General features: G+C 39.1%; 1 protein-coding gene across 4 annotated transcripts; it reads left to right on the top strand.

Annotated features, from left to right (window-relative positions):
- Nucleotides 1-49: 49 nt before the first annotated feature.
- Nucleotides 50-27,888, top strand: LOC121528637 (gastrula zinc finger protein XlCGF57.1-like). 4 transcript variants are annotated; one of them, XM_041816151.1, is made up of 5 exons: nucleotides 50-272; nucleotides 2,389-2,577; nucleotides 8,718-8,906; nucleotides 16,849-17,037; nucleotides 20,151-27,888. In XM_041816151.1, exons 1-5 carry the CDS (start codon nucleotides 113-115, stop codon nucleotides 21,629-21,631), a joined length of 2,208 nt encoding a protein of 735 aa, XP_041672085.1. In that variant the 5' UTR covers nucleotides 50-112; the 3' UTR covers nucleotides 21,632-27,888. The 4 variants fall into 4 exon arrangements, with proteins under 4 accessions (XP_041672085.1, XP_041672090.1, XP_041672089.1 ...); XM_041816156.1 differs by lacking the exon at nucleotides 20,151-27,888 and having other exon boundaries at nucleotides 16,849-18,035; XM_041816154.1 differs by lacking the exons at nucleotides 50-272; nucleotides 2,389-2,577 and adding an exon at nucleotides 6,726-6,949.

Genomic DNA, 27,888 nt, shown 5'->3' on the forward strand with positions numbered 1-27,888 from the left:
TGAGTCTGGTCTGCCGGGAATTCAGACGAAGAGGAAGAAGCAGGGAAAGCGCCATTCTTTTTAAAGTCTTTGGAAAACACAGAGAAACCTTCCAGCTGAGTAAAGAAGAAGAATGTTTTCAGTGGAGAAGTTTAGAGATGTCAACGAGCGGCCAACTGCTGCAGCTGAGGAAATATGTGACGATGCTACAAGAGCTGCCGTCGAGGACGAGGCAGAGATCAACCGTCAGCGCAGAATGATGGATATCATCTGGAGCCCTCACAACAGAATAGGTGAGGAGATACGACATTTGCTTCGTATTTGTGATCAGAGATGTTGTTAACAAGACGAAATGTGGGTCTCATATGTTATATAAACATACAATAACTGATATTTCCAGATTGAGTCGTAAGAGGCTACGGTTAGCTTATATATTCCGTTGAAAGGGAATGGAGCTAACCGCTAGTTTTTCAAAACTGTGGCCAAGCCAGCCTCCACAACTTTTTTGTGGTGCACGTGTAGACAGACATTACAGTAATGGACGTGAAACAACTGAAATAAAATAGACAAAGTCATAAATATCGATACACAGAGACAGGGCCAGAGTGGGACTGATTTTCAGCCCTGGAGTATCAAGGCTCAGACCAGCCCACTTTAGTTCACAGCCTTTCACTTAAGTTGTCAATTGAGGATTACGTATTTTAATTATATTAATGTTCTATTAGGCTGTTAATATTTTTTAAAAAGCATTAAAGTTTATTTTTAGCATTCAGGTAGAAAAATTCTGGAAACAATTTCACTAAGTGTATTTGTTCACACTGTAGAACATCATCTAGTCTGGGCCTTGTGTGTCACTGACAGCAACAATCACACTAAGCTCCATTCTGGGGCCTGCTACTGCTGCTTATGCAAAAATTAAGTTTAAAACTGTAGGAAATATTTTCTTGAGTCAATGAAAACCTGTTCCCACAGTGAAAAAAGAAAAAATCTATATTATAATTTCATAATTTTGACTGTTTCATTATTATGACCTTCTATGCCACTCAATTTCTAAGTACAGGTTTCACAATTGTACATAAAAAAGGCATAAAAACCTTTTTTTCCAATCATTTGTTAGTCAAGTTAGTTTTCTTTACACATCATATCAATAGGCTACATTAGCCTACTCTTTTTTTTTTTTTTTTTTTTTTTACTTTAACTGAATCCTTCCTGTTCATTCTTGCGGCATGTTCTTAATAGTAGTGAAGGCTTTTCTTAGCAGCAGCAGACTGGAGGGGCAGCAGCTGCAGAGGTGATGTTTAACACTTAGTTCTTGTAACACAGCTGCTATTGTGTCGTGTACTTATACATTGTTATATAGGCTATAAAATCAAACAATTCATTGATTTGTTTTTTTCATTGACACTTAGTGGCTTGCACAGTTTATGCTGTTGTGTGTTCAACAACTGTGTGTTCTCCACCTGGTGCGTTCACATCGAGCTGTGAGCTTGTGATGAGAAAAAATAAATTTGCATATTTGCCAGCGTGAGCTTCTGAAGCTCTCCGTTTCTTAGTCAAACTTTTTGCCAACTCCGCTCTAGTTATTATCCATCTGTCTCTTGATTTTCACTTTGACTTTGGGTCGGAGGGATCAACTACTGACGTGGTAAACATGGAGCCAATGTAATGGATTTGTGTCTATTCAGACAGACGTGGATGGTCTGCTCGACCAACCACAGGAGAGAGAGAGAGAGAGTTTGTGAGGGGAGACGTTACTCGAACAATAATATTGCTCCTGCCTGTGTTCATCCTCGCCAGTGTAGCCTGTTAAACACCACTGTGTGGTGGCCCTACCAGCCCTGAGAGCAGCCTGGCCCACTGGGAATTCTCCCGGTTCTCCAGATTAGCCACTCCGCCATATGCAAGAGGGGGAGTCGCAGCTGATGATGATTGTAAGTCAATGATGGCAGGAGGTCTGTTGTTCGTTATTTTTGTCTTTGTGTGAACACTGGACAGCAAGGAAGCATGTACAACTTGATACTGGAGAATACAATGTCCATCCATCCATTTTCTACACCACTTATCCCGATGGGGGTCACAGGGGGCTGTGAACCAGGGACCTTCTTCCTGTGAGACAACAGCGCTAACCCCTGTGCCGCTGTGCAGCCCTGTCATGAAATCATTAATATTTTGGAAAAACATTTGAATCTGTTAGGATACATTTAAAAATGTCAAGTATCTCAACATTCCTTCAAATCGCATGGTTTTATATGTAATGAGAAAGAGATTTAAAAACTGTTGTTTTAATGTGTCATTGATATCATGTAGAATTGAATAGGTATAAAACATTTTGGCTGAACAAACAGTTATATAATGGCACTAATGACACGTTTCCTCCCCCCTGACTTTGTTTTGTTTTTGTATCTCCAGACGTCTCACAGCAACATGTGTGTAAGGAGGAGGAAGATGAGCAGCAGCTCTGTCACCAGGAGAGGAAGTCCAGTCTGGACCAGGAGGGGCCAGAGCCTCCACAGATCAAAGAGGAGCAGGAGGGAGAGCAGCTCAAACAGGAGGAGACTGACACATCAGCTTTGAATCAGCACATTCTTACTTATACAGGTACAGATCCGTACACCTGTGGTACCTGTGTAAGATAATTCACACAGAAATGTTTTCTGGACAAGCACTTAAAGGTCCATGTAGACAATAATGTATAAACTTCCTAAACATGTGGCAGGTCTCTCAGAATTGGTGTGGACTTGATGGTTCATGAGAGAAGAGCTGACACTGCTGAGAAGCTGTACCTTTGATATCAGAGATCTGCTAAAAAAGAGACTCCTCTACTTTTCCATGACTAGTGTTAGGTCCTGTTACTGTTAATGTTGCTTGTTATGTTACCATATTGCTGCTATTTAGGAATGGGTGATATCTTATTGTTTGCGATATACCTCGACAAAAAATTTCCACAATGAGAAAACAGCATTCATCGTAAAAACAATAAACTATTGTTGATGAGGTATGTGTTTGCAACCGTCATACACACTTTTGTCATCAACTACGATGCACTCGTAACTCACGTGCAGAAACATAACAAACATGAGATAAGTTGAATGAGTTTAACAAACCCTCATGCAGTAAGCATGAGCAGCTATCTTTTGTCTAGAACCACAGATAAAGACACATACAGGCAGGGTAGTCTGCAGCTTTAACCCCCTCACTCATGGTGTCATGCTTGGATAAATATTTTCCCCTAAAAACATGAACCAATAAACAAAACATGCAAAACTATAACTTTGCAATGAAACATGAACATTACAGAACCGTACAAGAGTGAATTCCTTTGCACAAAATAATCCCAGAAGTCCTTGCTCCAGGTCACTGCTTCCTTCCACAAGGAAAGAGGTGAAATGGCCTAAATCCAGAATTCAGTCACATGTAGATCTCAGTGTTTTCACATGTTTACAGCAACCATATTCCAACATATCTAGAGTGTTAAGACAGAAACTTTGGATTTCACTTTACAGGGTCTTTAAATGCTAGAGATAGAGGCAAACTGGACATATCCAGGATGGGCCACATGGAGGTAAAATAGTAATGTAAATACTTCTAGTTTAGGGTCAGTTTTTAAAGCAAACCATGATATTTTTAATGATGTTCCAAGTTGGAACATTCTTTGTACTATTTCCAACTAAATTTCTCTTTGAATCTCTTAAATGTAGAAGAGACATTGTTTTTTTTTTACTTAAATATCCCTACATGAATCGATGTATTTATATAAAAATAGATATATTTATATTAGGGATGAACGATAATTATCAGCACCAATAAATTATCGGCCAATATTGAATATATTTTACATATTTTTATTATTCCAATAATCAAATATTAACTGATCAAATCCACCGATAATAAAGGCGTTTGTTTACTTTCTCAGAAGACTACACATTCCGAAACAGTAGGTGGCGCCGCGATATGGGACCTGCTGTTAAACACCAGAGAAGAAGAGGAAGCAGCCTCAGTGCTAAGAGGCTAATAGGAGCTAATAAAACGGCAGAGTTATTCAGTATTCACAGGGAGGATAACACGACAGTGTTTGTAAAACTTGCCCCACAAAGATCCCAAAGAGTGGAAATCCTAACAACGTTAAAACAAAGCGGCAGTAGCCATGAGTTGCAGGCATTAGGACCAAGCCAAAGCTAGGTAGAGGGTTGATTCAGCAGTCATTGGAAACAGCCAAAAAATTGCCAGAGCCAAGAGGTGCAATGCAAATAAATGAAACAATCAGTCTGACCGTCTCCTGATCCACCTGTGGAAAAGGATTCTGTCAGAAATCAGACATAAAGGTGTACACCTGTGGTACCTGTGAACATCATTCACACATAAATGTAGTTTGCAAAGGCACTTAAAAATCCATACAGGTGAAAAACCAAATACCTGCACAATGTGCAACAAATCTTTCAGACTAAAACATGCATTGATACCCCACATGAGAACACACACAGGTGAGACGCCTTACTCCTGTGACACCTGTGAAAAAAGATTCTGTCAGAAATCACACTTGGATTGACACATTCTTAAGCCTGATTTATGCTTCTGCGTCTGCACCTCCAACAATTCCTAACTACGCGACGCGGACCGCAAGGGCTGTGATTGGTCCGCTCAAAACATCATTTCCAGCAGTTGCTTTTTCTGGTCTTTCTTCCTGTTACAAGCGCACATATCACAATGCAGCATGTAGAGGCCTTTGCACAATGAGCCTGTTTCATGTTGTTCTAATCATGTTTGCACACTGATGCCAAAATTGTTGTTTTATTTCCTGTTGTTTTTTTTGCAACAGGTTTGATTTTACACAAATTTTGGAAGGTTTCCAAGGTAAATGATGATTCAAAACGTTCGCCCCCGGCACACACACACTGGGAGCCGAGGAAGACGTTTAGAGAAAATAAGTTTTCTTTTTCCTTGTTCAAATAGTGCTGAACAGACAGGATGTAGAGATAGAGCCCTGCGTCGGACAGCTAACACCCTACCTGCCCATTCCCTCTGATTTCCTGATCATTAACACCTGCTTGTGCAGTGTGTGTCATCCCTCCCTCCCATCTGTACCCGCAACATATGCGTCCAATTCCTCCTACAGTCTGACCATCCATGTAATACACAGAATGACAGAAACTACGTTAAGTTTAAGAAATTATAATACTGCGTTCACTTAAGCACTGTCCTTGAAAATAAGATTTTCACTGTTCTAGTCAAAGTTTTCTCACTGAATGAAGCACAAAAGAAAACACTCACATCCTCGTCCGCTGTAACAGCTGGCAGCCTGGACTAATTTAACCCTGGTTAAATGAATAACAGTAATGTCAGGATCATATTTACAGACTTTATGTACACATCCTTTGTTTTTGAAGCTGTAGGTGGAATTATTTTTCTCATCATCGTTCACGAGTGCCAAAAAGCGCAGCGCACTCCATTCAGCTCTCTCTGAGAGTTCATTTTTACTCTGTTTGCCCCTCTCTGTCCCTGTCTTTGTCCGTAAATTAAATGCTTTATGAAAAGAGGCCAAACTTATGGATAGAAGGGATTTCCACTTCAATAAAAGTATTATGGCTCAGTATCTCTGTGCCAGTCTCTGTGTGTCATGACACACATCAGAGCAGTGGAGATGCTTATACTGTATGTCTGCAGTGCTATGAAGAGCTTTAAAGCTTCTATGTGCATTTGAGGAATTATACTGTGCTCTGTTTACTAATTTAAACAGTTTTAGTGCAAAAATTAAATTCAGACCTGATCCCAACGCAGCCCTCTAACTTTGTTCTTTTAGTTGAGCTACCAGGATAATTCTTGTTAAAAACTGCTGCAGGTGCTCTTGAAATATGTCTGTCAGTGATTATTTCCTAATGTGTTTATAACCTTATGTTTCTGACACTGTGCTGATATGATTTGTAAATCCTGTGTGGTGGATAAGTTCATCAGTCAGAGGTGGAGCCATAGAGGGGGCTTGTGGGGTCTATGCCCCTAATGTTTATTTAAAACATTAAGTCTTTAACTTGGATAAAAGTACGTTATCTCTGATTATTGATGAATGTAAAAAGAACTATCTCTTATTTTGATTAACAGATTGACCCTAATGACCACAACATGGAAATTTCATTCTTGTTGCAAACTGAGGGGGGGGGGCAAACAAACAAACAAACAAAAACAAATCAGATGGGTTTTTTTTTTGGTTTGTTTGTTTGTTTTTTTTTTTTTGAAAAGCTTAAAAGCACATGCTACAGAATAAATAAGTTGTAGGTTCACCTAGGGCACCATAAAGGCTAGAAACTGCCCTTATTGGTGTGGTTTTAATCACATTTAAAATAGGGAAACAAGCCTTGTAAAGCTTACTTATCAGATCTTGTTAAAGTGAACCAGACAGGTGCTGATTCACAAGTTGTTTTGGGGAGAGAGTACATTTTGAAAAAACAATTATATTTTATTTATTTTCAGCCATTTTTAAAAATGAGCATACAATTCTTGCCCAAATATATGATGCCATTGCTAAAACTAAATGAGGCCAAACTGGTACTTTAATAAAGAGCCGTTTGGGAGCCGAAAGAGTCGTCTCTTTTTTACTGACCTGCGCCAGATGATTCGGACCGCTGAAAAGAGCTGCAATTCCCGTCACGACCATGGGGGGCAGTAGTGCGTCGTGGTTGCGTATAGTCTGCCGGAAATTAAAAGGAAGAAGAAGAAGCAGGGCAAGCGCCATTTTTATTGCAGTCTATGTGCAAGCGCCATTCTTTTTACAGTCTGTTGAATACACCGAGGAACTTTACCCCTGAATAAAAAACAAAAATGTTTTCAGTGGAAAGGTTTAGAGATGTCAACAAGCGGCCAAATGCTGCAGCTGAGGAAATATGTGACGATGCTACAAGAGCTGCCGTCGAGGACGAGGCAGAGATCGACCGTCAGCGCAGAATGATGGATATCGTTTGGAAACCTCACAACAGAATAGGTGAGGAGATAAGATATTTGCTTCGTATTTGTGCTCAGAGATGCTGTTAACAAGACGAAATATGGGTCTCATATGTTACATGAAAAAACAACTGATATTTCTGGACTGAGTCTTAACGGGCTACGGTTAGTTTACATATTCCGTTGTAAGGGAATCGAGCTAGTTAACTGTGGCCAAGCCAGCCTCCACAACTTTTTGTGTTGCACGTGTAGACCGACATTACAGTAAAGGACGTAAAACAACTGAAATAAAATAGACAATGTCATAGATGTGGGTACATAGAGGCCGCCTGGACTGCTAGCGTTCATCGGGGAGGTTGCGCCACGCGACCGCCATATGCAAGAGGGGGAGTGGGTCAGTATCACTATAAAGTGCCTTTTGGCGTCCCCATCAGAATCACTGTTATCATGAAAATAAAGCAGAAAAATGAAACTCTGAGGTCTTATTATAGATGACCAAACATTAACCCACATATCAGTACAATGATAAGTCTCTTGAAATATGTTTCCTTTATTTTATAAAGTTTTTTTTTTACTGGATGTAAGTTACGTGATTTTGGCATGTAACATGTTATACATGTTAAACACAATTTATTTTTTGAACTTTGATTCAATGTTTGGCTTGTAAAAATGGACCACCACAAACATGACTAAGTAGACCTAAAACTCATTTTCATTGGTTTCAGTAGTTTACATTTCATTGAACAGTTTATTTAGAATTGACAAAATTTGATTCAATATTGATAAAATTTAAAAACATATTTGTTTTAAAAAGTATTAAATGACATTATAGTGCATCAACAATATCTAATTAAACTTGGATTTAATGTTTGGCTTGTAACGATGATGGTTTAGGACAGTTGCTGTAATTCTTCCTTTTTGTTGACATTTTTCTCACTGTAAACAAATTATTTTGCAAAATTAACTGACATAACAATTCTCCTGGGCAGTGTGTGATCTGTGATGTTCTCGTGTTAATGAATTTAGTGAGGTATAACAACATCCAACACAGGGTTACAGTGAAAGCTATCAAACCTCAAAATTTCATTATTTCCTACTGAAACACATAAGATGGACTTAAATGGTTCTACAGTGACAACCAGGGAAATAAAGATAATATGTTCACACCAAAATGAAACAAATGCATAAAGAAATGCCTGTGGCCTAAATATGCTGTAAAACTTGACATCATAGTTAACCATCTTTTTTTCCAAACTTTATGAATTATCGAGGAATTGTTGTTCTAACTCTGTGCCACTGTGCAGCCCTGTTATGAAATTAATATTTTAAAAAAATGTTTGAATCTGTTAAAATACATTTAAAAATGTCAGGTTTTTCACGTTTTATCTGTAATGAGAATGAGATTTAAAAATTGTTGTTTTAATGGAAATCAATGAGGCCTTTTTGGCTACGAAGAAGTCCAGAGGGATATTGTACCTCACAGAAGAAGGGATCAATGTCAAGCCTTTTGTTTGATGATCCAGGGTAACTGATCCAATGAAAAACCCAGGTTCTTACACCAAAATCTTCACCAAATTGAGGTTGCAGTGCCTCTCCATAGATCAAACTGCAACATGTGTACTCACATGTTAACTTTGTCCTATTTTCATGATCAGTCTTTAAAATATCAGAGAATGTAGTATTGTAGTATTGTATTGTAGTATGTAGTATTGAATAGGTATAAAACATTTTGGCTGAACAAACAGTTGTATAGTGGCACTAATGACATGCTTCCTCCCCCTGACTTTGTTTTGTTTTTGTATCTCCAGACGTCCCACAGCAACATGTGTGTAAGGAGGAGGAGGATGAGCAGCAGCTCTGTCACCAGGAGAGGAAATCCAGTCTGGACCAGGAGGAGCCAGAGACTCCACAGATGAAAGAGGAGCAGGAGGGAGAGCAGCTCAAACAGGAGGAGACTGACACATCAGCTTTGAATCTGCAAATTATTACTTATACAGGTACGAAGCCGCACAGCTGTGGTACCTGTGTAAGATCATTCACATAGAAATGTTTTGTGGACAAGCGGTTAGAGATCCATGCAGACAATAATGTATAAACTTCCTAAACATGTGGCAGGTCTCTCAGAATTGGTGCTGACTTGATGGTTCATGAGAGAAGAGCTGACACTGCTGAGAAGCTGTACCTTTGATATCTGAGATCTGCTAGAAGAGACTTTGACTCCTCTACTTTATCATGACTAGTGTTAGGTCATGTTACTGTTAAAGTTGCTTGTTATGTTACCATATTGCTGCTATTTAGGAATGGGCAATATCTTATTGTTTGTGGTACAACGCGAAAAAACTTTCCACGATGAGAAAACGGCGTTCATCAATAATAACGATAAACTATTGCTGATGAGGTATGTGTTTGCCATTTCCACGCACACTTTCGTCATCGACTGTGACGCACTCGTAACTCGCGTCCAGAAACATAACAAACATGGCTGAAGGCGGAGATGAAACAGAGGATGAGTTTGTTGCTAAATGAGGAGCTACCTCCATTAGCAGCAGGAGCTGCCGTGGGCCCCTCCCTGTCCCAAAGCACTGACGGGCAGCCCACTCCTCGCCCAGCAGTCCCAGCTGCGGTCAGAGCAGAAGATGCTCTCCATGTCCAGACTACAGATTAACCACCCTGTGAAGGCGCCTTGACAGTTTTTCTATTGTCTTTTAGTCCATTTAGATTGTTCGTAGCATCCCTCCTGAATGAATGACAGTTGACTCTCTGATGATTTTCGTGATTTATTTGAACTTGACAAAATCAAATTGTAGCTGCAGAAGTTACAAAAGCACAAAAATTCACTGTAAGAGCTTAATGCCTGCACAGGGGGTGCTAGGTCTTGACTTTCTACCATAGCTCTCTTTGTTTACATTGCCCGTTAACTTTTTCATTGTAGTCAAGTTACCTTGTGTTACTTTAGTCACTTCCTTTCTGGTGCTTTCAAAGTAAAAATCTGCTACTGTTAAACAGGAAGTAAAGTTACCTTAGCTTAAATCAATAAAAAACTTTCAAAATAAAATCATTTACAGAAGGCTTTATCTGTAGAAACACTTATGGCTCAACATTTACACTTATTTGGTTACTTACATTGTTATTGAAGACTGTATACAAAAAAAAAATTGATTTGTTTTAGGCTCTTAAGGTTTAAGGTGGACCATAAGGTTTAAAACTAAACCAAAAATAAGAAAACTTCTAAGAAAAATAGAATAATAAATAAATGATAAACCAAAAATAAATTTTAAAGTAACTCTGACAGAGTATCTCCTGAGTCATTTTGCCTAGCCCAGATAAAGGAAGAGGGTTGGAATTGTGACGTTATAAAAACAAGAATCAACAGAAGCAAGTTCATTTGTTGTTCTACACATAATAAGGGTCTTTTTACTCACTTTTGGTCTCTTTTAGCATACATTATTGCTAGTATTAGAGCATACTATTAAAATATTGATTGAGAATTGCACACAAGACCCAAATGACATGTTAAATAATACTGATAGCAAATAACAACACTTAAAAGCAATTTTTACTTGGTTGGCTGGTAAAATATTCACTTACCAAAAAGTTAGTTTTGGACCCTGATTCAGTGTAATTATACATCATGGAATAAATCAAACTTAGTTAAAAATAATGTATCAAATGTACTTATTTTTATTTTTATTAATTTAACAAGAGTTTCAACTTGGATTTGCAGTAAGCGACTTATCTCTGTAAAAACAAACATGGTGGAGCCTGGCAGCTCTGCTCCACTGAAGGAACCACCAGACTAAAAAGAGGATATCAGACTGTATTTTGTATTTAAAGACCCTGTAAAGTAAAAATAAATCTCTATTTAGGTTTGTTGTATGATAGATCACTGTGTTATGAACTCGCGGGTCAAATTTCAGTCAAATAAAGCATCTCGAAGTTTATAAATAATAAGCTTCAAGTCATGAAAAATGAGGCAGTAACATCTGCCCCAGGATGGTGTGGGCGTGTCTGTTGAATGAGCTCAGAGTCACGCTCACTCAGGAGGAATTTGATCCTCTCAGGTTTTAAAAATGTTTCAATCTGAATGGAGGAAAGCACTCACGCCACTAGCCTGTCTCTTTACCTTTTGTTGACCTTAGGAGAAGACAAAAAGTCTTCAAATCTCTGCTATGATACTTTGAATGATCCATAGACCACTGTGGCTCAGTGCAGTCCTACAGACTGTACTGAGATGAACTGCTCTGTGATTTTAGATTGAGGCTAACTGTGATGAGGAGTGGCTCATAGATAAGTTGAATGAGTTTAACAAACCCTCATGCAGTAAGCATGAGCAGCTATCTTTTGTCTAGAACCACAGATAAAGACACATACAGGCAGGGTAGTCTGCAGCATTAACCCCCTCACTCATGGTGTCATACTTGGATAAATATTTTCCCCTAAAAACATGAACCAATAAACAAAACATGCAAAACTATAACTTTGCAATGAAACATGACCATTACAGAACCGTACAAGAGTGAATTCCTTTTCACAAAATAATCCCAGAAGTCCTTGCTCCAGGTGACTGCTTCCTTCCACAATATTGTAGTATTAGAGGGGTGGGGTCATTCCCTACTGTGGGCTCATGACATCATGAGCCCACATATTGGCCCCACCCACATGAAACCAAGCCAGGAAAGAGGTGAAATGGCCTAAATCCAGAATTCAGTCACATGTAGAGCTCAGTGTTTTCACATGTTTACAGCAACCATATTCCAACATATCTAGAGTGTTAAGACAAAAACTTTGGATTTCACTTTACAGGGTCTTTAAACGCTAGAGATAGAGGCAAACTGGACATATCCAGGATGGGCAACATGGAGGTTAAATAGTATTGTAAATACTTCTAGTTTAGGGTCAGTTTTTAATGCAAACCATGATAATTTTAATGATGTCCCAAGTTGGAACATTCTTTGTACTATTTCCAACTAAATTTCTCTTTGAATCTCTTAAATGTAGAAGAGACATTGTTTCTTTTTTACTTAAATATCCCTACATGAATCGATATATTTATATAAAAATGGATATATTTATATTAGGGATGAACGATAATTATTGGCACCAATAAATTATCGGCCGATATTGCATGTATTTTACATATTTTTATTATCTCAATAATCAAATATTAACCGATAAAATCCATCTATTATAAAGGCATTTGTTTACTTTCTCACAAGACTACACATTCCGAAACAGTAGGTGGCACCGCAATACGTGACATGCTGTTAAACACCAGAGAAGAAGAGGAAGCAGCCTCAGTGCTAAGAGGCTAATAGGGGCTAATAAAACGGCGGAGTTATTCAGTATTTACAGGAAGGATAACACAACAGTGTTTGTAAAACTTGCCCCACAAAGATCCCAAAGAGTGGAAAAAAGTCCTAACACAATGGATTTTATAAGTTGTTTAAAAGTCTTCATCCTAACAACGTTAAAACGAAGTGGCAGTAGCCACGAGTTGCAGGCATTAGGACCAAGCCAAAGCTAGGTAGAGGGTTGATTCAGCAGTCATTGGAAACAGCCGAAAGTTTGCCAGAGCCAAGAGGTGCAATGCATATAAATGAAACAATCAGTCTGACAGTCTCCTGATCCACTGCTGCCGTCATAGACGTATCCCTGCCTGCTCTGTTCGATGTGGTTTCATTCAGTCTGATCGACATTAGGAACCAAAGTTTACCCACAGACCACAGTGGACTTTACATTCTTAACCTTTTTCTGATCTGACTTATGTCAGTGCATATTTTTAATCTTTATGTAAAATATTATCTCTCTTTATTTCTGACTCATGCAGAAAAACAAAAAAGAGACCCCCCCCCAAACATTTCCATTTGTTAATCATGACAGCCTGTTATCATTTGGTTTCATGTCATATTTGACATAAGAGCTGAATTCTTGTTTAGTTGTTTGAAATTTCAGATTTGATCACTTGACAAGATACTTAAATTCATTTCAGGCATAATGTGGAAAAACGTATGTTAGTTGTTTGTGTATGTTGTACTTTGGTACACAAATATTTAACTTAAAAAAAAGTTAACAAATACAGTTGTAAAGTCAGAATAGTTCTTTGTTTTTTGATGTAAACATGAGTGATGTCAGTTAGAATTCATTATAGAGATCTTTGCTCATTACATATTAACCTCCTTTTACCCCCAGATGTGCACAAATACATCAAATAAACTTCTTTTTTAAAATCAACAACTGAGAAAAAAATGATCCGTTCTTATCGGTTATCAGGAGTAGGAAATTATCGGTTCTCGGAAAAAATTCCTATCGTACATCACTGATTTATAAATCTATATTTAATATAGCTGGTGTAGTTAAGCAGCCCATTTGATACATTTTACCTAGCTGAAAAGATTGTGTTGAATGGTGCTATTTTTTATTGTGATTTATATTTTTATCGCAATAAATACAGTAAAATATCGTTATACATTTTTTAGTCCATATTGCCCATCCCTACTGCCATTAAAATCATTCCTTTGGTACATACTGAGAAAGGTAACATGTGAAGCCCAGTTCACACCAAGATTCATAACACAACCAGACAGAACATCTCCAGTCAGACCAACTGATTGTGTTGTCAGTTTCAGCTTGTCTGGTTGTAAATCTTTGGTCTGATCTGGGATTTAGAGTAATTTTGCTTTACTGAAGATTTAAATTAGGGATGCACCGAAATGAAAATTCTTGGCCGAAACTGAAAACCAAGGCATGAGGAAACCAAGGCTGAAAACTGAAATACCCAAAGAAATTATTATGTCAATTATTGGTACCATTGCATTTGTGACTGTGTACTAACCTTACAAAAATCAATTGCAATTGCATAAATTAATATTAATGCTTCAAATAATAAATCAATTACAAATTTATGTAAATATTTACATAATGACATTCCAAAAATGCAAAATATATAATAAAATAAAATGTTTAACTTGACCCCACTCATGTATGCATTAAATCAGTGGTTCTCAACCTTTTTTCAGCCAGGTACCCCTAAAAAGTACAAAACTTTTGGGCCAAAAAGAAAGACATTAAAGAGTGCTGTGACAGCCATCTGATTTATCAAATTTTGTAACTGATAAACGTTTTCAAATTACACATATTAGATTTTTTTTAAAACATTTTAAATGTTAAAAAATGCATGACTAAACTCATGGCACATCTCATCACTAAATGTGGGAATTCAAATTAATGTATTGAAAACAGTGAGTGGAAAGGCATAAAACCATTTAAACCCAGAAGTGTGCAAAACACTGATCAGCTGCAGCGGTCTCTCTGGAACAATTTTGAAATAAAAACATAGAGCTAGAAAGAAGGTAAAACCAGTAAATAATTAATTATGAAAATGCAGCTTAATTCCCCTTTTTGGGATCATAATAAAGATCTTTTTTCAAACTGAAATCAGGAACTTAGTTATAGATCAGCATTTCTTCACAAAAAATAAATCATGAACCTTTTTGAGGCAATCACTGCAATCAAATGATTATTGTAACTTTCAATGAGACTTCTGCACCTCTCAGCAGGTATTTTGGCCCACTCCTAATGAGCAAACTGCTCCAGTTGTCTCAGGTTTGAAGGGTGCCTTCTCCAGACAGCATGTTTCAGCTCCTTCCACAGATGTTCAATAGACCAGGGCTCATAGAGGGCCACTTCAGAATAGTCCAATGTTTTGCTCTTAGCTATTCTTGGGTGTTTTTAGCTGTGTGTTTTGGGTCATTATCCTGTTGCAAGACCCATGACCTGCGACTGAGACCAAGCTTTCTGACACTGGGCAGCACATTTCTCTCTAGAATACCTTGATAGTCTTGAGATTTCATTGTACCCTGCACAGATTCAAGACACCCTGTGCCAGATGCAGCAAAGCAGCCCCAGAACATAACAGAGCCTCTTCCATGTTTCACAGTAGGGACAGTGTTCTTTTCTTGGTATGCTTCAGTTTTGCATCTGTGAACATAGAGCTGATGTGCCTTGCCAAAAAGTTCCAGTTTTCTCTCGTCTGTCCATAGGACATTCTCCCAGAAGCTTTGTGGCTTGTCAACATGCAGTTTGGCAAATTCCAGTCTCGCTTTTTTATGATTTGTTTTCAACAGTGGTGTCCTCCTTGGTCGTCTCCCATGAAGTCCACTTTGGCTCAAACGATGACGGATGGTGCAATCTGACACTGATGTACCTTGACCTTGGAGTTCACCTTTAATGTCTTTGGAGGTTGTTCTGGGCTCTTTTGATACTGTTCGTATTATCCCTCTCTTCGATTTGTCATCAATATTCCTCCTGCGGCCACATCCAAGGAGGTTAGCTACAATCCTGTGGATCTTAAATTTCTGAATAATATGTACAACTGCAGTCACAGGAACATCAAGATGCTTGGAGATGGTCTTTTTGCCTTTAACTTTAACATGCTTGTCTATAATTTTCTTTCTAATCTCCTGAGACAACTCTCTCCTTCGCTTCCTCTGGTCCATGTTTAGTGTGGTACACACCATGTCACCAAACAGCACAGTGACTACTTGTCACCCTTTAAATAGGCCGACTGACTGATTACAAGTTTGTAGACACCTGTGATGCTAATTAGAGGACACACCTTGGTTGAACATGTCCCTATGGTCACATTATTTTCAATCTTTTCTAGGGGTACCATCATTTTTGTCCAGGCCTGTTTCATGAGTTTGTTTTTTTTTAAATAATTCTGTTGAACCACAATTCAAAAGCTATGTCTGATTTTCATTGTTTAATTTTCATTGAATTTTTATTTATTATCACTTTTGTCAGATTCAAGTTATTTCTGTGACCATTGTGGGTTTTTCTTACATTAACAGAGGGGTACCAACAATTATGTCCACGTGTGTATCTGTCTGTAGTCAGTGCTTGTGTTTTTGCCTCATGTAGCCTGGTAGAAGGGAGGCAGGCAGCCCGACATGGCCAAATGCACTACTCACACAACTGGAGCTGTTTCTAAAGTAACAGGACTTTAGTGAAATATTTACCAACACAGTATTCTCTGACCTCAGACATACGATTTATAAATACTCCGGATCACCCAGCTCACTGAAATGACTCCTCTGACCAGTCTGGAACACAAACAGGTGAGCCAATTTGTGCGCTGTGGGGGAGAGTTAACTCTTCTCACAGCGAGCCTCAGCTGTGTCCTCCCTTATTACTGTTATTGATCATATTTGACATAGAATGAATGAAAAGTCATTCCCTCCTCTTACAAACTTGGCTGGCACCATAAATGAAACAGTGAAACAAAATGAGGAATGAAGGACAGAGAGGGACAAACATTTTATTCTTCATTCCAATAAATATCCCTGTTTATCAGAGGATAGAGAAAACACACCGCAGACGTTCGCCGCACGAATGTGATTTTAGAATGTACGTAATATACTCGCAAAATGGTGTCGCTCCTGATGTGCAAAGAAAGGTGCTATTTTTCTTATATAACCGGCATATATTCTAAAATCTCGCCTACCCCCTGGAGTGCCTTCACGTACGCGTACCCCTATTTGAGAACCACTGATCCAAACGCATGCTGGCTGCGGTTTTTGCATGCATCATCACAACATCGTGTTTCGGCCTTGTTGTTTTGGTGAAAAAAGTCTTTCTGCCAAAAACTGAAAATGCACTTTTGGGCCATTTTCTGCCAAAAATTTTCAGTGGCCAAATTGTCGGTGCATCCCTAACTTAAGTGTTTTTGTGACTTGCTACACTGTGCATCTTCATGCAGCTTTATGTACAGCTCATTCTCTGCAGTTTAATAACAATACAGTTCTTCATTTTATTTCTTCGTCTGATCTGGACTTTTTATACACAGTATTTTAAGACCCTTTGGCTCTAACAATCATTTGCATGATACATACTGGCACTGTATTTTTCCTCTACCTTCACTTTGTGTTTTTGTATCTCCAGACGTGCCACACCAACATGTGTGTAAGGAGGAGGAGGATGAGCAGCAGCTTTGTCACCAGGAGAGGAAGTCCAGTCTGGACCAGGAGGAGCCAGATCCTCCACAGATGAAAGAGGAGCAGGAGGGAGAGTGGATCAAACAGAAGGAGACTGACACATCAGCTTTGAATCGGCACACTCTTACTCACATAGGTATGAAACTGTACACCTGTGGTACCTGTGGAATATCATTCAACCAAAAATGTCAGTTGGATAGTCACATAGAAATCCGTGCAGGGGCGCAGGTGGCAGAATGGATAAGGTGCCCGCCTCATGTACGCGGGTGGCCCGGGTTCTAATCCGGCCTGAGGCCCTTTACGGCATGTCTCTCCCCACTCTCTTCCCTGTTACCGACTCCATCCACTATCCTCTCCTCTATCAAATAAAGGCCCAAAATGCCCAAAAATAAACCTTTAAGAAAAAAAACAAAAAAGAAAAGAAATCCATGCAGTGGAAATACCACATACCTGCACAATGTGTAACAAATCTTTCAGAGATAAACATTTATTGACAATCCATATGAGACCACACACAGGTGAGAAGCCTTACTCCTGCAGCACCTGTGAAACAAGATTCCATAGGAAATCACATTTAAGTCTGCACATTAAATAAATTTTTTTTAAAAAATTCCAAATCACATATGAATCAGAACATTTGTACTCACGCAGATACAAAGCTGTACACCTGTAACACCTGTGGAAAATCATTCGCACAAAAAGTTTATTTGACGGTCCACATGAGAAGACATACAGATGAGAAGCCTTTCTCCAGCAGCACCTGTGGAAAAAGATTCCATCAGAAATCAGACATGAATGATCACAACGCAGAAGCATAAATTAGGCTTTACACACACAGGTGCGAAGCCGTACACCTGTGGTACCTGTGAAACATCATTCAGACATAAAGTTTCTTTGGAAAGCCATGTAACAGTCCATACAGACAATATTGGCTAAACTTCTTAAACATGTGGCAGGTCTCTCAGAATTCTCTTTCTTAGACTTAGGAGTGTCAAGTTTGGCTCCTCTAATACAAGACAGACAGTTTCACACCTCAACAATGGTGCTCTCTGATTGGCCAGTGCTTCCTATCTCTAACCCTTGCGAAGCAGATGGATATGTCCGTTTCCTTGTTTTTCACTGGCAAATCCATCTTGCAAAGCTTCCCTCTGAACCGATTGGGCCCGGTTAGACAGTGACAGGACCAATCAGTGACAAGGGGCAGTACTTTCAGGCACACAGTGTCATGACGGAAACAAGCAGCAGCAAGAGCTGGTGCAGTTATGGAGGAAGAGATCAGCGTGGATGCTGCTAAAGTGCCAGTTTTATAAGAACTTGATGACATGTCTTCATGAAAAGAAGAAAATGACAAAAGTCAAGTACTTACATATCTATAGTCGCCATGTTTCGCGTTAATCCTCAGTGGCAGCGCACGTGCAGCTCGATAGCGGCTACGTCATGTGTTTTGTTGCTCTGTTTGGCCCATGGAGATGTGACAGACAGAACGTTCATCATCAATCACACTCAGAGTTTTTTTCAAATCCTCTGCCTTTTCCAAAACGTTTCCTATTGAAGCTTTCCCAGATGGATGTGTGAAACAAGTCCATCTGGCGTGTCAGGTTATCCTATCTCTGGACAAACAACAAAACCAGATGGGTCTTAAATAACTTGTGTTCTCTCTGTAGGACTCATACTGTATGGACTGGAAATCCCATAATACTGTAAACATAATTTTGTTCAACCGGACATTTTCATATTCTTCTTAGATATAAGAATTGAACCGCAATGATGTGTTTCTGATGTTTGTAACCCTCAAATGAAAGCAGAACCAAAAGCCTGAGGTTTCATCAGTCTTCCATGGACCAACAGTGCCATCTAATGCCTGATATCATTCACCATACGTCTCCATGTGGCCAACCTCCTTTATGTCCTTATGTCCAAATGCTTTCAGTTACATTGTTCTTCATGTTTAACTGTGACGTGATATTATTTTAGAATTGTATAACCGTATGGTATTCCTACTTGCCTTATAGTGAATTATCAATTTGATGTAGAGTAGGTCTGAGACGCGATATTTGATCTCCTAAGCATTTCAGGAGGCTCAGAAGAACCTGCTCCTCTCCTCTCTGTTTAAAACGAAGTGTTTTAAAGCACATGCAGTGTTTTTAGCCGTTTTCTGAGGTTTTTCTTAGTCTTCTCATCAAGTCTTTTCTTAGTCTCTCTTCCCTTATTCTGCACAAAGTCTGAACCTTTTTTGGGACTTTGTAAATCTTCATTGATTTTTATTTATTTTTTTTTTGGATTTAGCTATTTTTATAGTGTTCATGCTATTTTTTGCAAAGAACTGATTTTTTTTTCAATGTCTTTTTACTGACTCCTCTGATTCAGATGAGCTACATGATATATATGTTGTAATCCTGTGATTTGTAATAAATCTACACAACACAAGTTATTTGTCCAGACAGTTTTATTTTGGAAAGTTGTCACTGAAACGAGAATTCATGACTTGAGGTATGAATGGAGTGGAGTGAATGGGTGTGTATTAGGGCTGAACAAGCCAGTAAAATAATCTGATTGGGAATTTATTTCCCTTATATCGCAATTTGATATGTGATTACTTTTAGGTTCCTCATCTAATGTATTCTTCAACAAACACAAGCAATAAATCTATATTATAACCAACACAATATTAGATACATTAGAGATGAAATATTTGAAATAAATTATCTAATAGCCAATTTCTCTCATATAGCAAATTTGATCTCAATTGCTACACTGAATAGGATGCAGTTTTTTTATATTATTTTGTTTTTTATTAATAGAATCATACATGAACAGGAAAAGTAGGATTTTTGCAAAATCCTTTGAAAAAAAGACACTTGAATGTATGCATAATGTGTTGAGCATAAAACCTCTGCTGCAAAAATAAACTTGTATCAAACTGGTATTTTAAAACAGTTCAGGTTCAGGAAATACTACACTGTCTGCAGGCCATATTTTGATTTAATCTAATTTGTGATTAATTTCCCAGCCCTGGTGTGAATGGGTAGGTGTGTTAAAGCGTTCTGAGCAGGCAGAAAACTATTAAAGTGTTATATAGGCTCTAGCCCATTGAAGAGCCCAGCACAAACAGTGTGACAACAACTAAATCTACTTCATACACAGTATGGGAGATTTTAAGACCATTAGGCTCTAACAATCAGTTGTATGATATATACTGGCACTGTGTTTTTCCTCTACATTCACTTTGTTTTGCTTTTGTATCTCCAGATGCCCCACAGCAACATGTGTGTAAGGAGGAGGAGGATGAGGAGCAGCAGCTCTGTCACCAGGAGAGGAAGTCCAATCTGGACCAGGAGGAGCCAGAGGCTCCACAGTTGAAAGAGGAGCAGGAGGGAGAGTGGATCAAACAGGGGGAGAATGATACATCAGCCTTGAATCGGCAAATTTGTACTTTCACAGGTACCAAGCCGCACACCTGTGGTACCTGTGGAAGATCATTCAACAATAAAAGCCGTTTGGATAGGCACATACACATCCATAGAGCCGAAAAACCACATGCCTGCACAATGTGCAATAAGTCTTTCAAACATAAAAGTTCTTTGACAGACCACATGAGAACACACACAGGTGAAAAGCCTTACTCCTGTAGCACCTGTGGAAAAAAATTCTATAGGAAATCACATTTGAATCTGCACATTAAAACTCACACAGGTACAAAGCCATACACCTGTGGCACATGTAGAAGATCATACACAAGTAAAAGTCAACTGGATAGCCACATAAAAATCCATACAGGGGAAAAACCACATACCTGCACAATGTGCAACAAATCTTTTAGACATAAACACGATTTGACTGTCCACATTAGGATACACACAGGTGAGAAGCCTTACTCCTGCAGCACCTGTGGAACAAGATTCCATAGGAAATCACATTTAAGTCTGCACATTAAAACTCACACAGGTACAAAACCATACACCTGTGGCACCTGTGGTACATCATTCGCACAAAATGCTCATTTGACAGCCCACATAAGGACACACACAGGTGAGAAGCCTTACTCCTGCAGCACCTGTGGAAAAAGTTTCTGTCAGAAATCAGATTTGAATCGGCACATTCTTTCTCACACAGGTGTAAAGTTATACACCTGTGATACCTGTGAAAGATCATTCACACATAAATATAGTTTGGAAAGACACTTAAAAATCCATACAGGTGAAAAACCACATACCTGCACAATGTGCAACAAATCTTTTGGACTAAAACACGATTATACTGTCCACATGAGGATACACACAGGTGAGAAGCCTTTCTCCTGCGGTACCTGTGGAACAAGATTCCGTAGGAAATCAAATTTGAATCTGCACATTAACACTCACACAGGTACAAAACCGTACACCTGTGGCACCTGTGGTACAGCATTCGCACAAAATGCTCATTTGACAGCCCACATAAGGACACACACAGGTGAGAAGCCTTACTCCTGCGGCACCTGTGGAACAAGATTCTGTAGGAAATCACATTTGAATCATCACATTCTTATCCACACAGGTACAAGGCTGTTCACCTGTGATACCTGTGGAAGATCGTTCACACAAAAATGTAATTTGCAAAATCACTTAAAAATACATTCAGGTGAAAAACCCCATACCTGCACAATATGCAAAAAAATTTACGGCAGTAAAAGTAATTTGACAGTCCACATGAGAACACACACAGGTGAGAAGCCCAGCTCCTGCAGTACCTGAGGAAAAAGTTTTGGTCAGAAATTCAAATTGAGTCGCACATTAGTACTCACACAAATACAAAGCCGTACACCTGTGGTACCTGTGGAACATCATTCACAAATAGAAGTTCTTTGGACAAGCATGTGAAATTTCATGCAGACAATAATGGCTAAACTTCCCAAACATGTGGCAGGTCTCTCAGAATTCTCTTTCTTATACTTAGGGGAGCCAAACTTGGCACTCCCGATTCAAGACAGATCACAAAAGACAGTTTCACACCCCAACAATGGTACTCTCTGATTGGCCAGTGCTTCCCATCTCTGGACAAACAACAAAACCAGATGGGTCGTAAATAACTTGCGTTCTTTCTGAAGGACTCAAACTGTATGGACTGGAAATCCCATAAATACTGTAAACATAACTTTTTCAACAGGACATTTTTATATTCTTCTTAGATATAAGAATTGGAACACTATGATATGTTTCTGATATTTGTAACCCTCAAATGAAAGAAGAACCAAAAGCCTGAGTTTTAATCAGTGTCTTCCATGGACCAACAGTGCCATCTAATGCCCGATATCAGTCGCCACACATCTCCACGTGGCCAACCTCCTTTATGTCCTTATGTCTAAATGCTTTCAGTTACATTGTTCTTCTTGTTGAACTGTGATGTAATATTATTCTAGAACAGTGATACTCAACCTTATTCTACCCAAGAGCCACATTGTCTTAAAAATACTATTGCAAGAGCCACCATCCAAAACTGGGCATGCGATGATCACTCTATCCATATTTGAAATGAAACAGTGAATTGGTGGATTATTGTGTTGTTAAATGGGATGAAATAGGCCACATTAAAATGTCTGTATAGTGTCAGAAGAAAGGATATTTCACAGATATAAGCATATGTTTTTATTATTGCTGGGGCGTTAACGGTGTTAACGTGTTACATTAACACAAGACTCTTCTCGCGCGATAAGAAAATTATCACACGTTAATCTATTCACTAAAGGGGCTTACAGACACACTGCCGAGCACATGTAGTAGGCTACCAACATGCCTCCAGTCATTTCCAATGGGAGGAGGGCGGAGGTTTGGGTCTGCTGTGAGCAGGCTTACGCTCCGCTGAACTGGACAATGTCTGTTTTTAATGAAAGAGTGGATGCTTGGGTGTGTGATTACAACCAGTAGTTGATATTACATGTTGTTTGCACATAAGCACAAACCAGAGGTTGTGCTGGACATTTTGTTGTCCGTCACTCCTTTAAAATCCCCCTGGATCCATCCTGACAGAGAGCTTCATACAGCACATGCTCGTCACAGCACTGAGACAAGTTGGAGAGATGAAGAACAACTTTTTAATTCTGTCTCTGTTATGACCTGTGAGTAGGCTACAAATGTATACCTTTATCTGTTATATTTCCATGACTGATATCATGGAAACTACGGTGTTGAAGTGAGGTTCAGAGTGAGAGAGAGAGAGAGAGAGAGGAGGGTCGGGCGGTGGTAAGCGAGCAAGAGAGAACAGGCGCTGATCTGAATCATCATTCACCCATCTATCTGTTATATTCAGTGCTTTAAGTGGGCTGGTATGCAGCGGTACGCAGTACCAGCACTTCTAAATTTTGCCCCTTGGCATACCGGGACTTCTTCCAGCTAACCGGCAAGTACCGGTATGCTCTCCTTTACCTTAGACAGCTGACAGCTTTACTAGATGATTCATGACTGCAGCTGACAGCTTTACTAGATGATTCATGACTGCATCTAAATAGATGCATTCTGTGGCACACGGTGCTCGTCCTGCTGTGTTCCGTGAAGTTTTTATCTGAACAAGAATCCAGGTGAGCTCACCTGCCACTGTTGGAGGGAAACCAGAGATTATATCGTTCACCTCTCCTGGACAGTAACGCAGCGCGCAAGCACAGCACCCGCTCCACGGAGCTTGATGCTCCACTGACACCTGTTAGTACTGCCACTGAACAAGACCTCAACAAAAATATTCAGTAACAGTATTTAAAATGACTGAGCAGACTGTTGGTCAAAGGATCAAGGGCTGTAGTTTTGCTTAAAGAACAGCTGACTTACTGACAAAGACAAAAGTCTGGATATATGGTGACAAAGAGTGCTCACAGACGGAGCAGAGACTCAGGGTGTCAGTGAGGGGAGGGTCTGAGTAATCTCTACATTTGGTGACAAAGACCAACTATTAAACTCACTGTATTTGATATTTCTAATTTGTTTCATTTAAAGGCCTTTTTACTTTTCATGTACAGTATATAATTTATATGAGTGTATGATTTTTGCTCCATACCGGCCAAATTAGTTGTGGGATTGTGTGAGAAGAGAGTACCAGCACTTATTTTTTTCCACTTAGAGCACTGGTTATATTTCCATGGTTGAAATCCACATGATAAATAAGCAAACTTTGGTGTTTAAAGTGAGGGTTCAGTGGTGAGCAAGCGGGGTGTTCTCAAGCAGTCTGTGATGCACTTTCCTTAATATTTAGATAGGTCAAGCAATTTTTTAATGTCTTCAGCAAAATTCAAATCTAGCATTTTAATCTAGATTAACTACAGGATTGCAGTGAGATTAATCTAGATTTAAAAAACTAATCTATGCCCAGCATTAGTTTTTATTTATGCAATTTCCACCTGGACTGAAGTCTTGAAAATATCTGAATGTGCCGACTTAGAGCTATGAGAAGCTTTCAAAGAGCTAATGAATTATGGGTGTCTGTTCGGGTATTTATATTTCATATTTTGGACATTTACTGTAGTTCTGTGACTCTGTTAGTAGCAACCTGAGACTATTTTGAAGTGGAAAATGTGATGAGTGACCGCGGTAACGTGTAGTTGCGGTAAAGTCTCGGTTAGTGCGCTGACTCGTTCCATGAGTGCTGGAAGAGGACCCACGAGCAGAGGAGGACCAGGTCTGCAAGCTACTGTTAGCCGTGGCTAAGTTACATTCTCCTCACAAGGAAGTGGCGCAGTTGTTCAGTTCAAGTCTGTTTAGGTGAGGCAGAAGCCTTTTAGAGAAGGAGCAAAAGTTAAAGTTAAGCCAGGTTGTAGTCTCGTTCCTGAGGACATTCTTCTACGTTGTAACTCTGCTATCAGGAGAATTGGAGCGCAAGGGTTTTGGACGTGACTTCGGCGCTGAGGACAGCGGCGTTTTCCTTTGATGAACACTTTCCCCTCACTCTCTCTCTCTGCTCGGGAGATTCCGCCCTCTGCCATCCTTCTGCCCACGTACAAGATGTTCTACAAAGGTTGTGAGTAAACAAAACTGACAATATTACCCTGCCACCTTGGAACATTAAGCACGCAGGAAAAACAACAGAACATCTGTGAAGCCAGTTCTGAACTGGTGTCTTACTAAGGGAATGGATGGACTGTTCTGTGGTAAAGATACTGTTTAATCACTGCTAAGAGTTCCAATCACTCAATTATTTAGTTGAGGTGATTCCTGCAGCTAAATAACTGCTTTTGTCTGCAGTTGTTAAAATAATACATTCACTTGTATTCGTTTGTTTACATTTTCTTTGTGATATCAACATTACAGGGGGTTTACAGTCCCCACCAGTAAAGTGATTACTTAAGGGTTATATGTCAAAGCCCTATTATGAGTAGGCAGTGTTAGGATAAGCCTCACCGGTGAGAGTTAAGTTGTTAGAGGTATCGCCAGATACAGATTTAGGCCTAAAGGTTTTCCTACTTGTCTGTGTTTGCAGAGAATTGTTAAGTCTCTTAATAAGAGAAATTGTGAGTTTCTGCTCTACATTTTTATTTCTTACTCTCGTTTTAATAAATGGTTGAGTTTCCAGTACGAAGTTGGAGTTAACTGCCTTAATTCTTGATTAAAATAGGAGTCATCCCCCAGGATAGGGGTAGTTTAATCCTACAGCTTTCAGGAGGGATAGGAGGGTGGTTAGGGATTTTTAATCACTCCATTTACTATTATTCAGGTATAGTTCTGCCTGTTACATATGGACGTTCCTCTGTCCTGGGTGCACCCGACAGTAGTAACATGCAAGTTTTCATTTGAATTTGGAAGTTAAAGTCTGTCACTTTGTGCGGACTTAGATTTATTGATATGACTTCTTGCAATGAGTCTTTACTGCTGACAGTTTTCACCTTTATAGAGGATTTCGGGAGGATTTTTTTATTTAACATAAGCCATTAAAGAGCCGCAATTGGTCACTAAAGAGCCACATGCAGTTCGAGAGCTGCAGGTTGAGTATCACTGTTCTAGAATTTTATAACCGTATGCTATTCCTACTTGCCTCATTGTAAATTATTAATTCGATGAAGAGTGGGTTTGAGACACGATATTTGATCTAGGGATTTGGGGAGGCTCAGAAGAACCTGCTCCTCCCCTCTGGGTCTAAGGTGAAGTGTTTCAGAGCACATGCAGTCTTTTAGTCTTTTCCTTAGGGTTTTCTTACTCCTCTCATCAAGTCTTTTCTTATTCTCTCTTCTTTTAATTATTTTTCTTCCCTTAGGACTTCTTCGCCATGGAACATGTATTTCTTTTTCTGTGTTCCTTCCAAGTCTGTGCCAAGTCCAAACCTTTTTTGGAGCTTTGTACATCTTAGTTAACTTTGTTTTTGATCCAGATATTTTTTATAGCGGTCATGCTATTTGTTGCAGCAGACTGAGTTTTTTTAATGTCATTTTACAGACTCCACTAATTCAGATGAGCTACCTGATATATACATGGATTAAAGTTCTCTGTCGCCACAACAGATTTCTGTCATTTGGAAAATGAGACGGGGGGGGGGGGACTCCTTGTTACTTATTGACGTCTCTGTGATGTTACTGTTCTGTTGAAGAAGACAGGGTTGGAGTTATAGTACACCATGGGTCTCAAACTCGCAGGCCAATTGCGACCCACAGGAAGATATTTTTTGGCCCTCCACTTGACATCAAAGTGAAGTGTTAGTGCGGCCCGCGCCTTTTACACACGCACACTACAGCCTTAGTCACAAAAATCCACCGGTTTCTGCTGCCAGTCAACAAAACTGCATCTTTAAAGCCAACTAAAGGCTCAGTTCGTATTATATCCATAACATGAATAAGCATTAAGAGATAAGAGCAATTCAAAACAGGTGACTTAATCCACAAATGTATTTAATTAACACACTGCAGCCGAAAAAACACGCTAGTTTGATGTCTTCATAATAAACAATCTTCTGGTTGTTATGGTTGAGGGCGAAGGCATCAATGATTTCTGCTTGGTCCAGGGCTCGGGTTCTGTCTGAGTTTAGTGCCAGCAGTAGGCTACCAGGGTGCTGGTCTGAGAGTCTCAGCTGCTATTCCTCAACTCATTCTTTAAATGACGCAGACATCACAGCTCACTGATGTGACAGGAAGGGTCAGAGATATGGATAGGAGTTTAAATAAGTCTATAAAGGCCTCCAGAGGTTTTTGCCTTGTAAAACCAAACTTATCCTGAGTGGGATTAAAACAGCTGCACTCAGGATGACAGATGTTTTCCCTCCCTAATTATGACGCAGACATTGTATCTTGCTTTGGTGAATGACTCAGTTCAATCTCTCATCTGATTTAATCCCTGATCATTACAATCTATAATGCCAAAGTAATATCAACTAATTTTATTTACACGTTTTAATTTTATGTCAACAAGAAGTGAAAATATGGTCTTGATCACTTAAGTTAAATGGGACATGGTTTATAAATCCTGTGGCGTATTTAACTCCAGGTCTCATTAAACAGTAAAAATTCCTCTCGTAATGACAAAAACAAAACTTTATAACGAAACATTTAATCCTAATCTGGACACAGGCATGAGAGGTCGGCATGTTTGATCTTGACGCAGCGCTATAAATAAATAACTTGCACTGAAACGTTATGGAGATGGTTGAATATTTGTATGACTACATTATATCTGAGTTAAGCCTTGGAAGAAGTGTTTTATTAAACAGATTGAAAACATTGAAATTACATAAAAGCAAACTAACAGAAAAGCTGTTCAAAATTGCCCTCTTCCTTTAAAATGCTATTGGTCCTGAGAATCTTAATAGTGTAGATGGAAGTGTTTTAACAACTCGAATGCTTTATTAGATAAGAGTATACTGTGTACATGCCCTTGGGCTAAGGGCATGTACACAGTACATTTTTTACATGAAAATCTCTGGGAAGTGACTGATAGGCAGAAAAAAAGGCTCTTACACATTTGGCATGGTAGGTTGATGGTCGGGTAATATGATTTGATGTCTAAAAAAATTTCAGTCAAAAGATTTTTTTTTATTTAATCCCTGT

This window comes from Cheilinus undulatus, linkage group 20 (genome assembly GCF_018320785.1).
Source record: "Cheilinus undulatus linkage group 20, ASM1832078v1, whole genome shotgun sequence".
Lineage (NCBI taxonomy): Eukaryota > Metazoa > Chordata > Actinopteri > Labriformes > Labridae > Cheilinus > Cheilinus undulatus.

What these genes read in the sequence shown, in the direction of transcription:
- LOC121528637 (XM_041816151.1), top strand. Translation starts at nt 113, where the DNA reads ATGTTTTCAGTGGAGAAGTTTAGAGATGTCAACGAGCGGCCAACTGCT. An exon ending in GCACATTCTTACTTATACAG is followed by an intron (nt 2,578 to 8,717) that starts GTACAGATCCGT and finishes TTGTATCTCCAG; the next exon opens with ACGTCCCACAGCAACATGTG. An exon ending in GCACACTCTTACTCACATAG is followed by an intron (nt 17,038 to 20,150) that starts GTATGAAACTGT and finishes TTGTATCTCCAG; the next exon opens with ATGCCCCACAGCAACATGTG.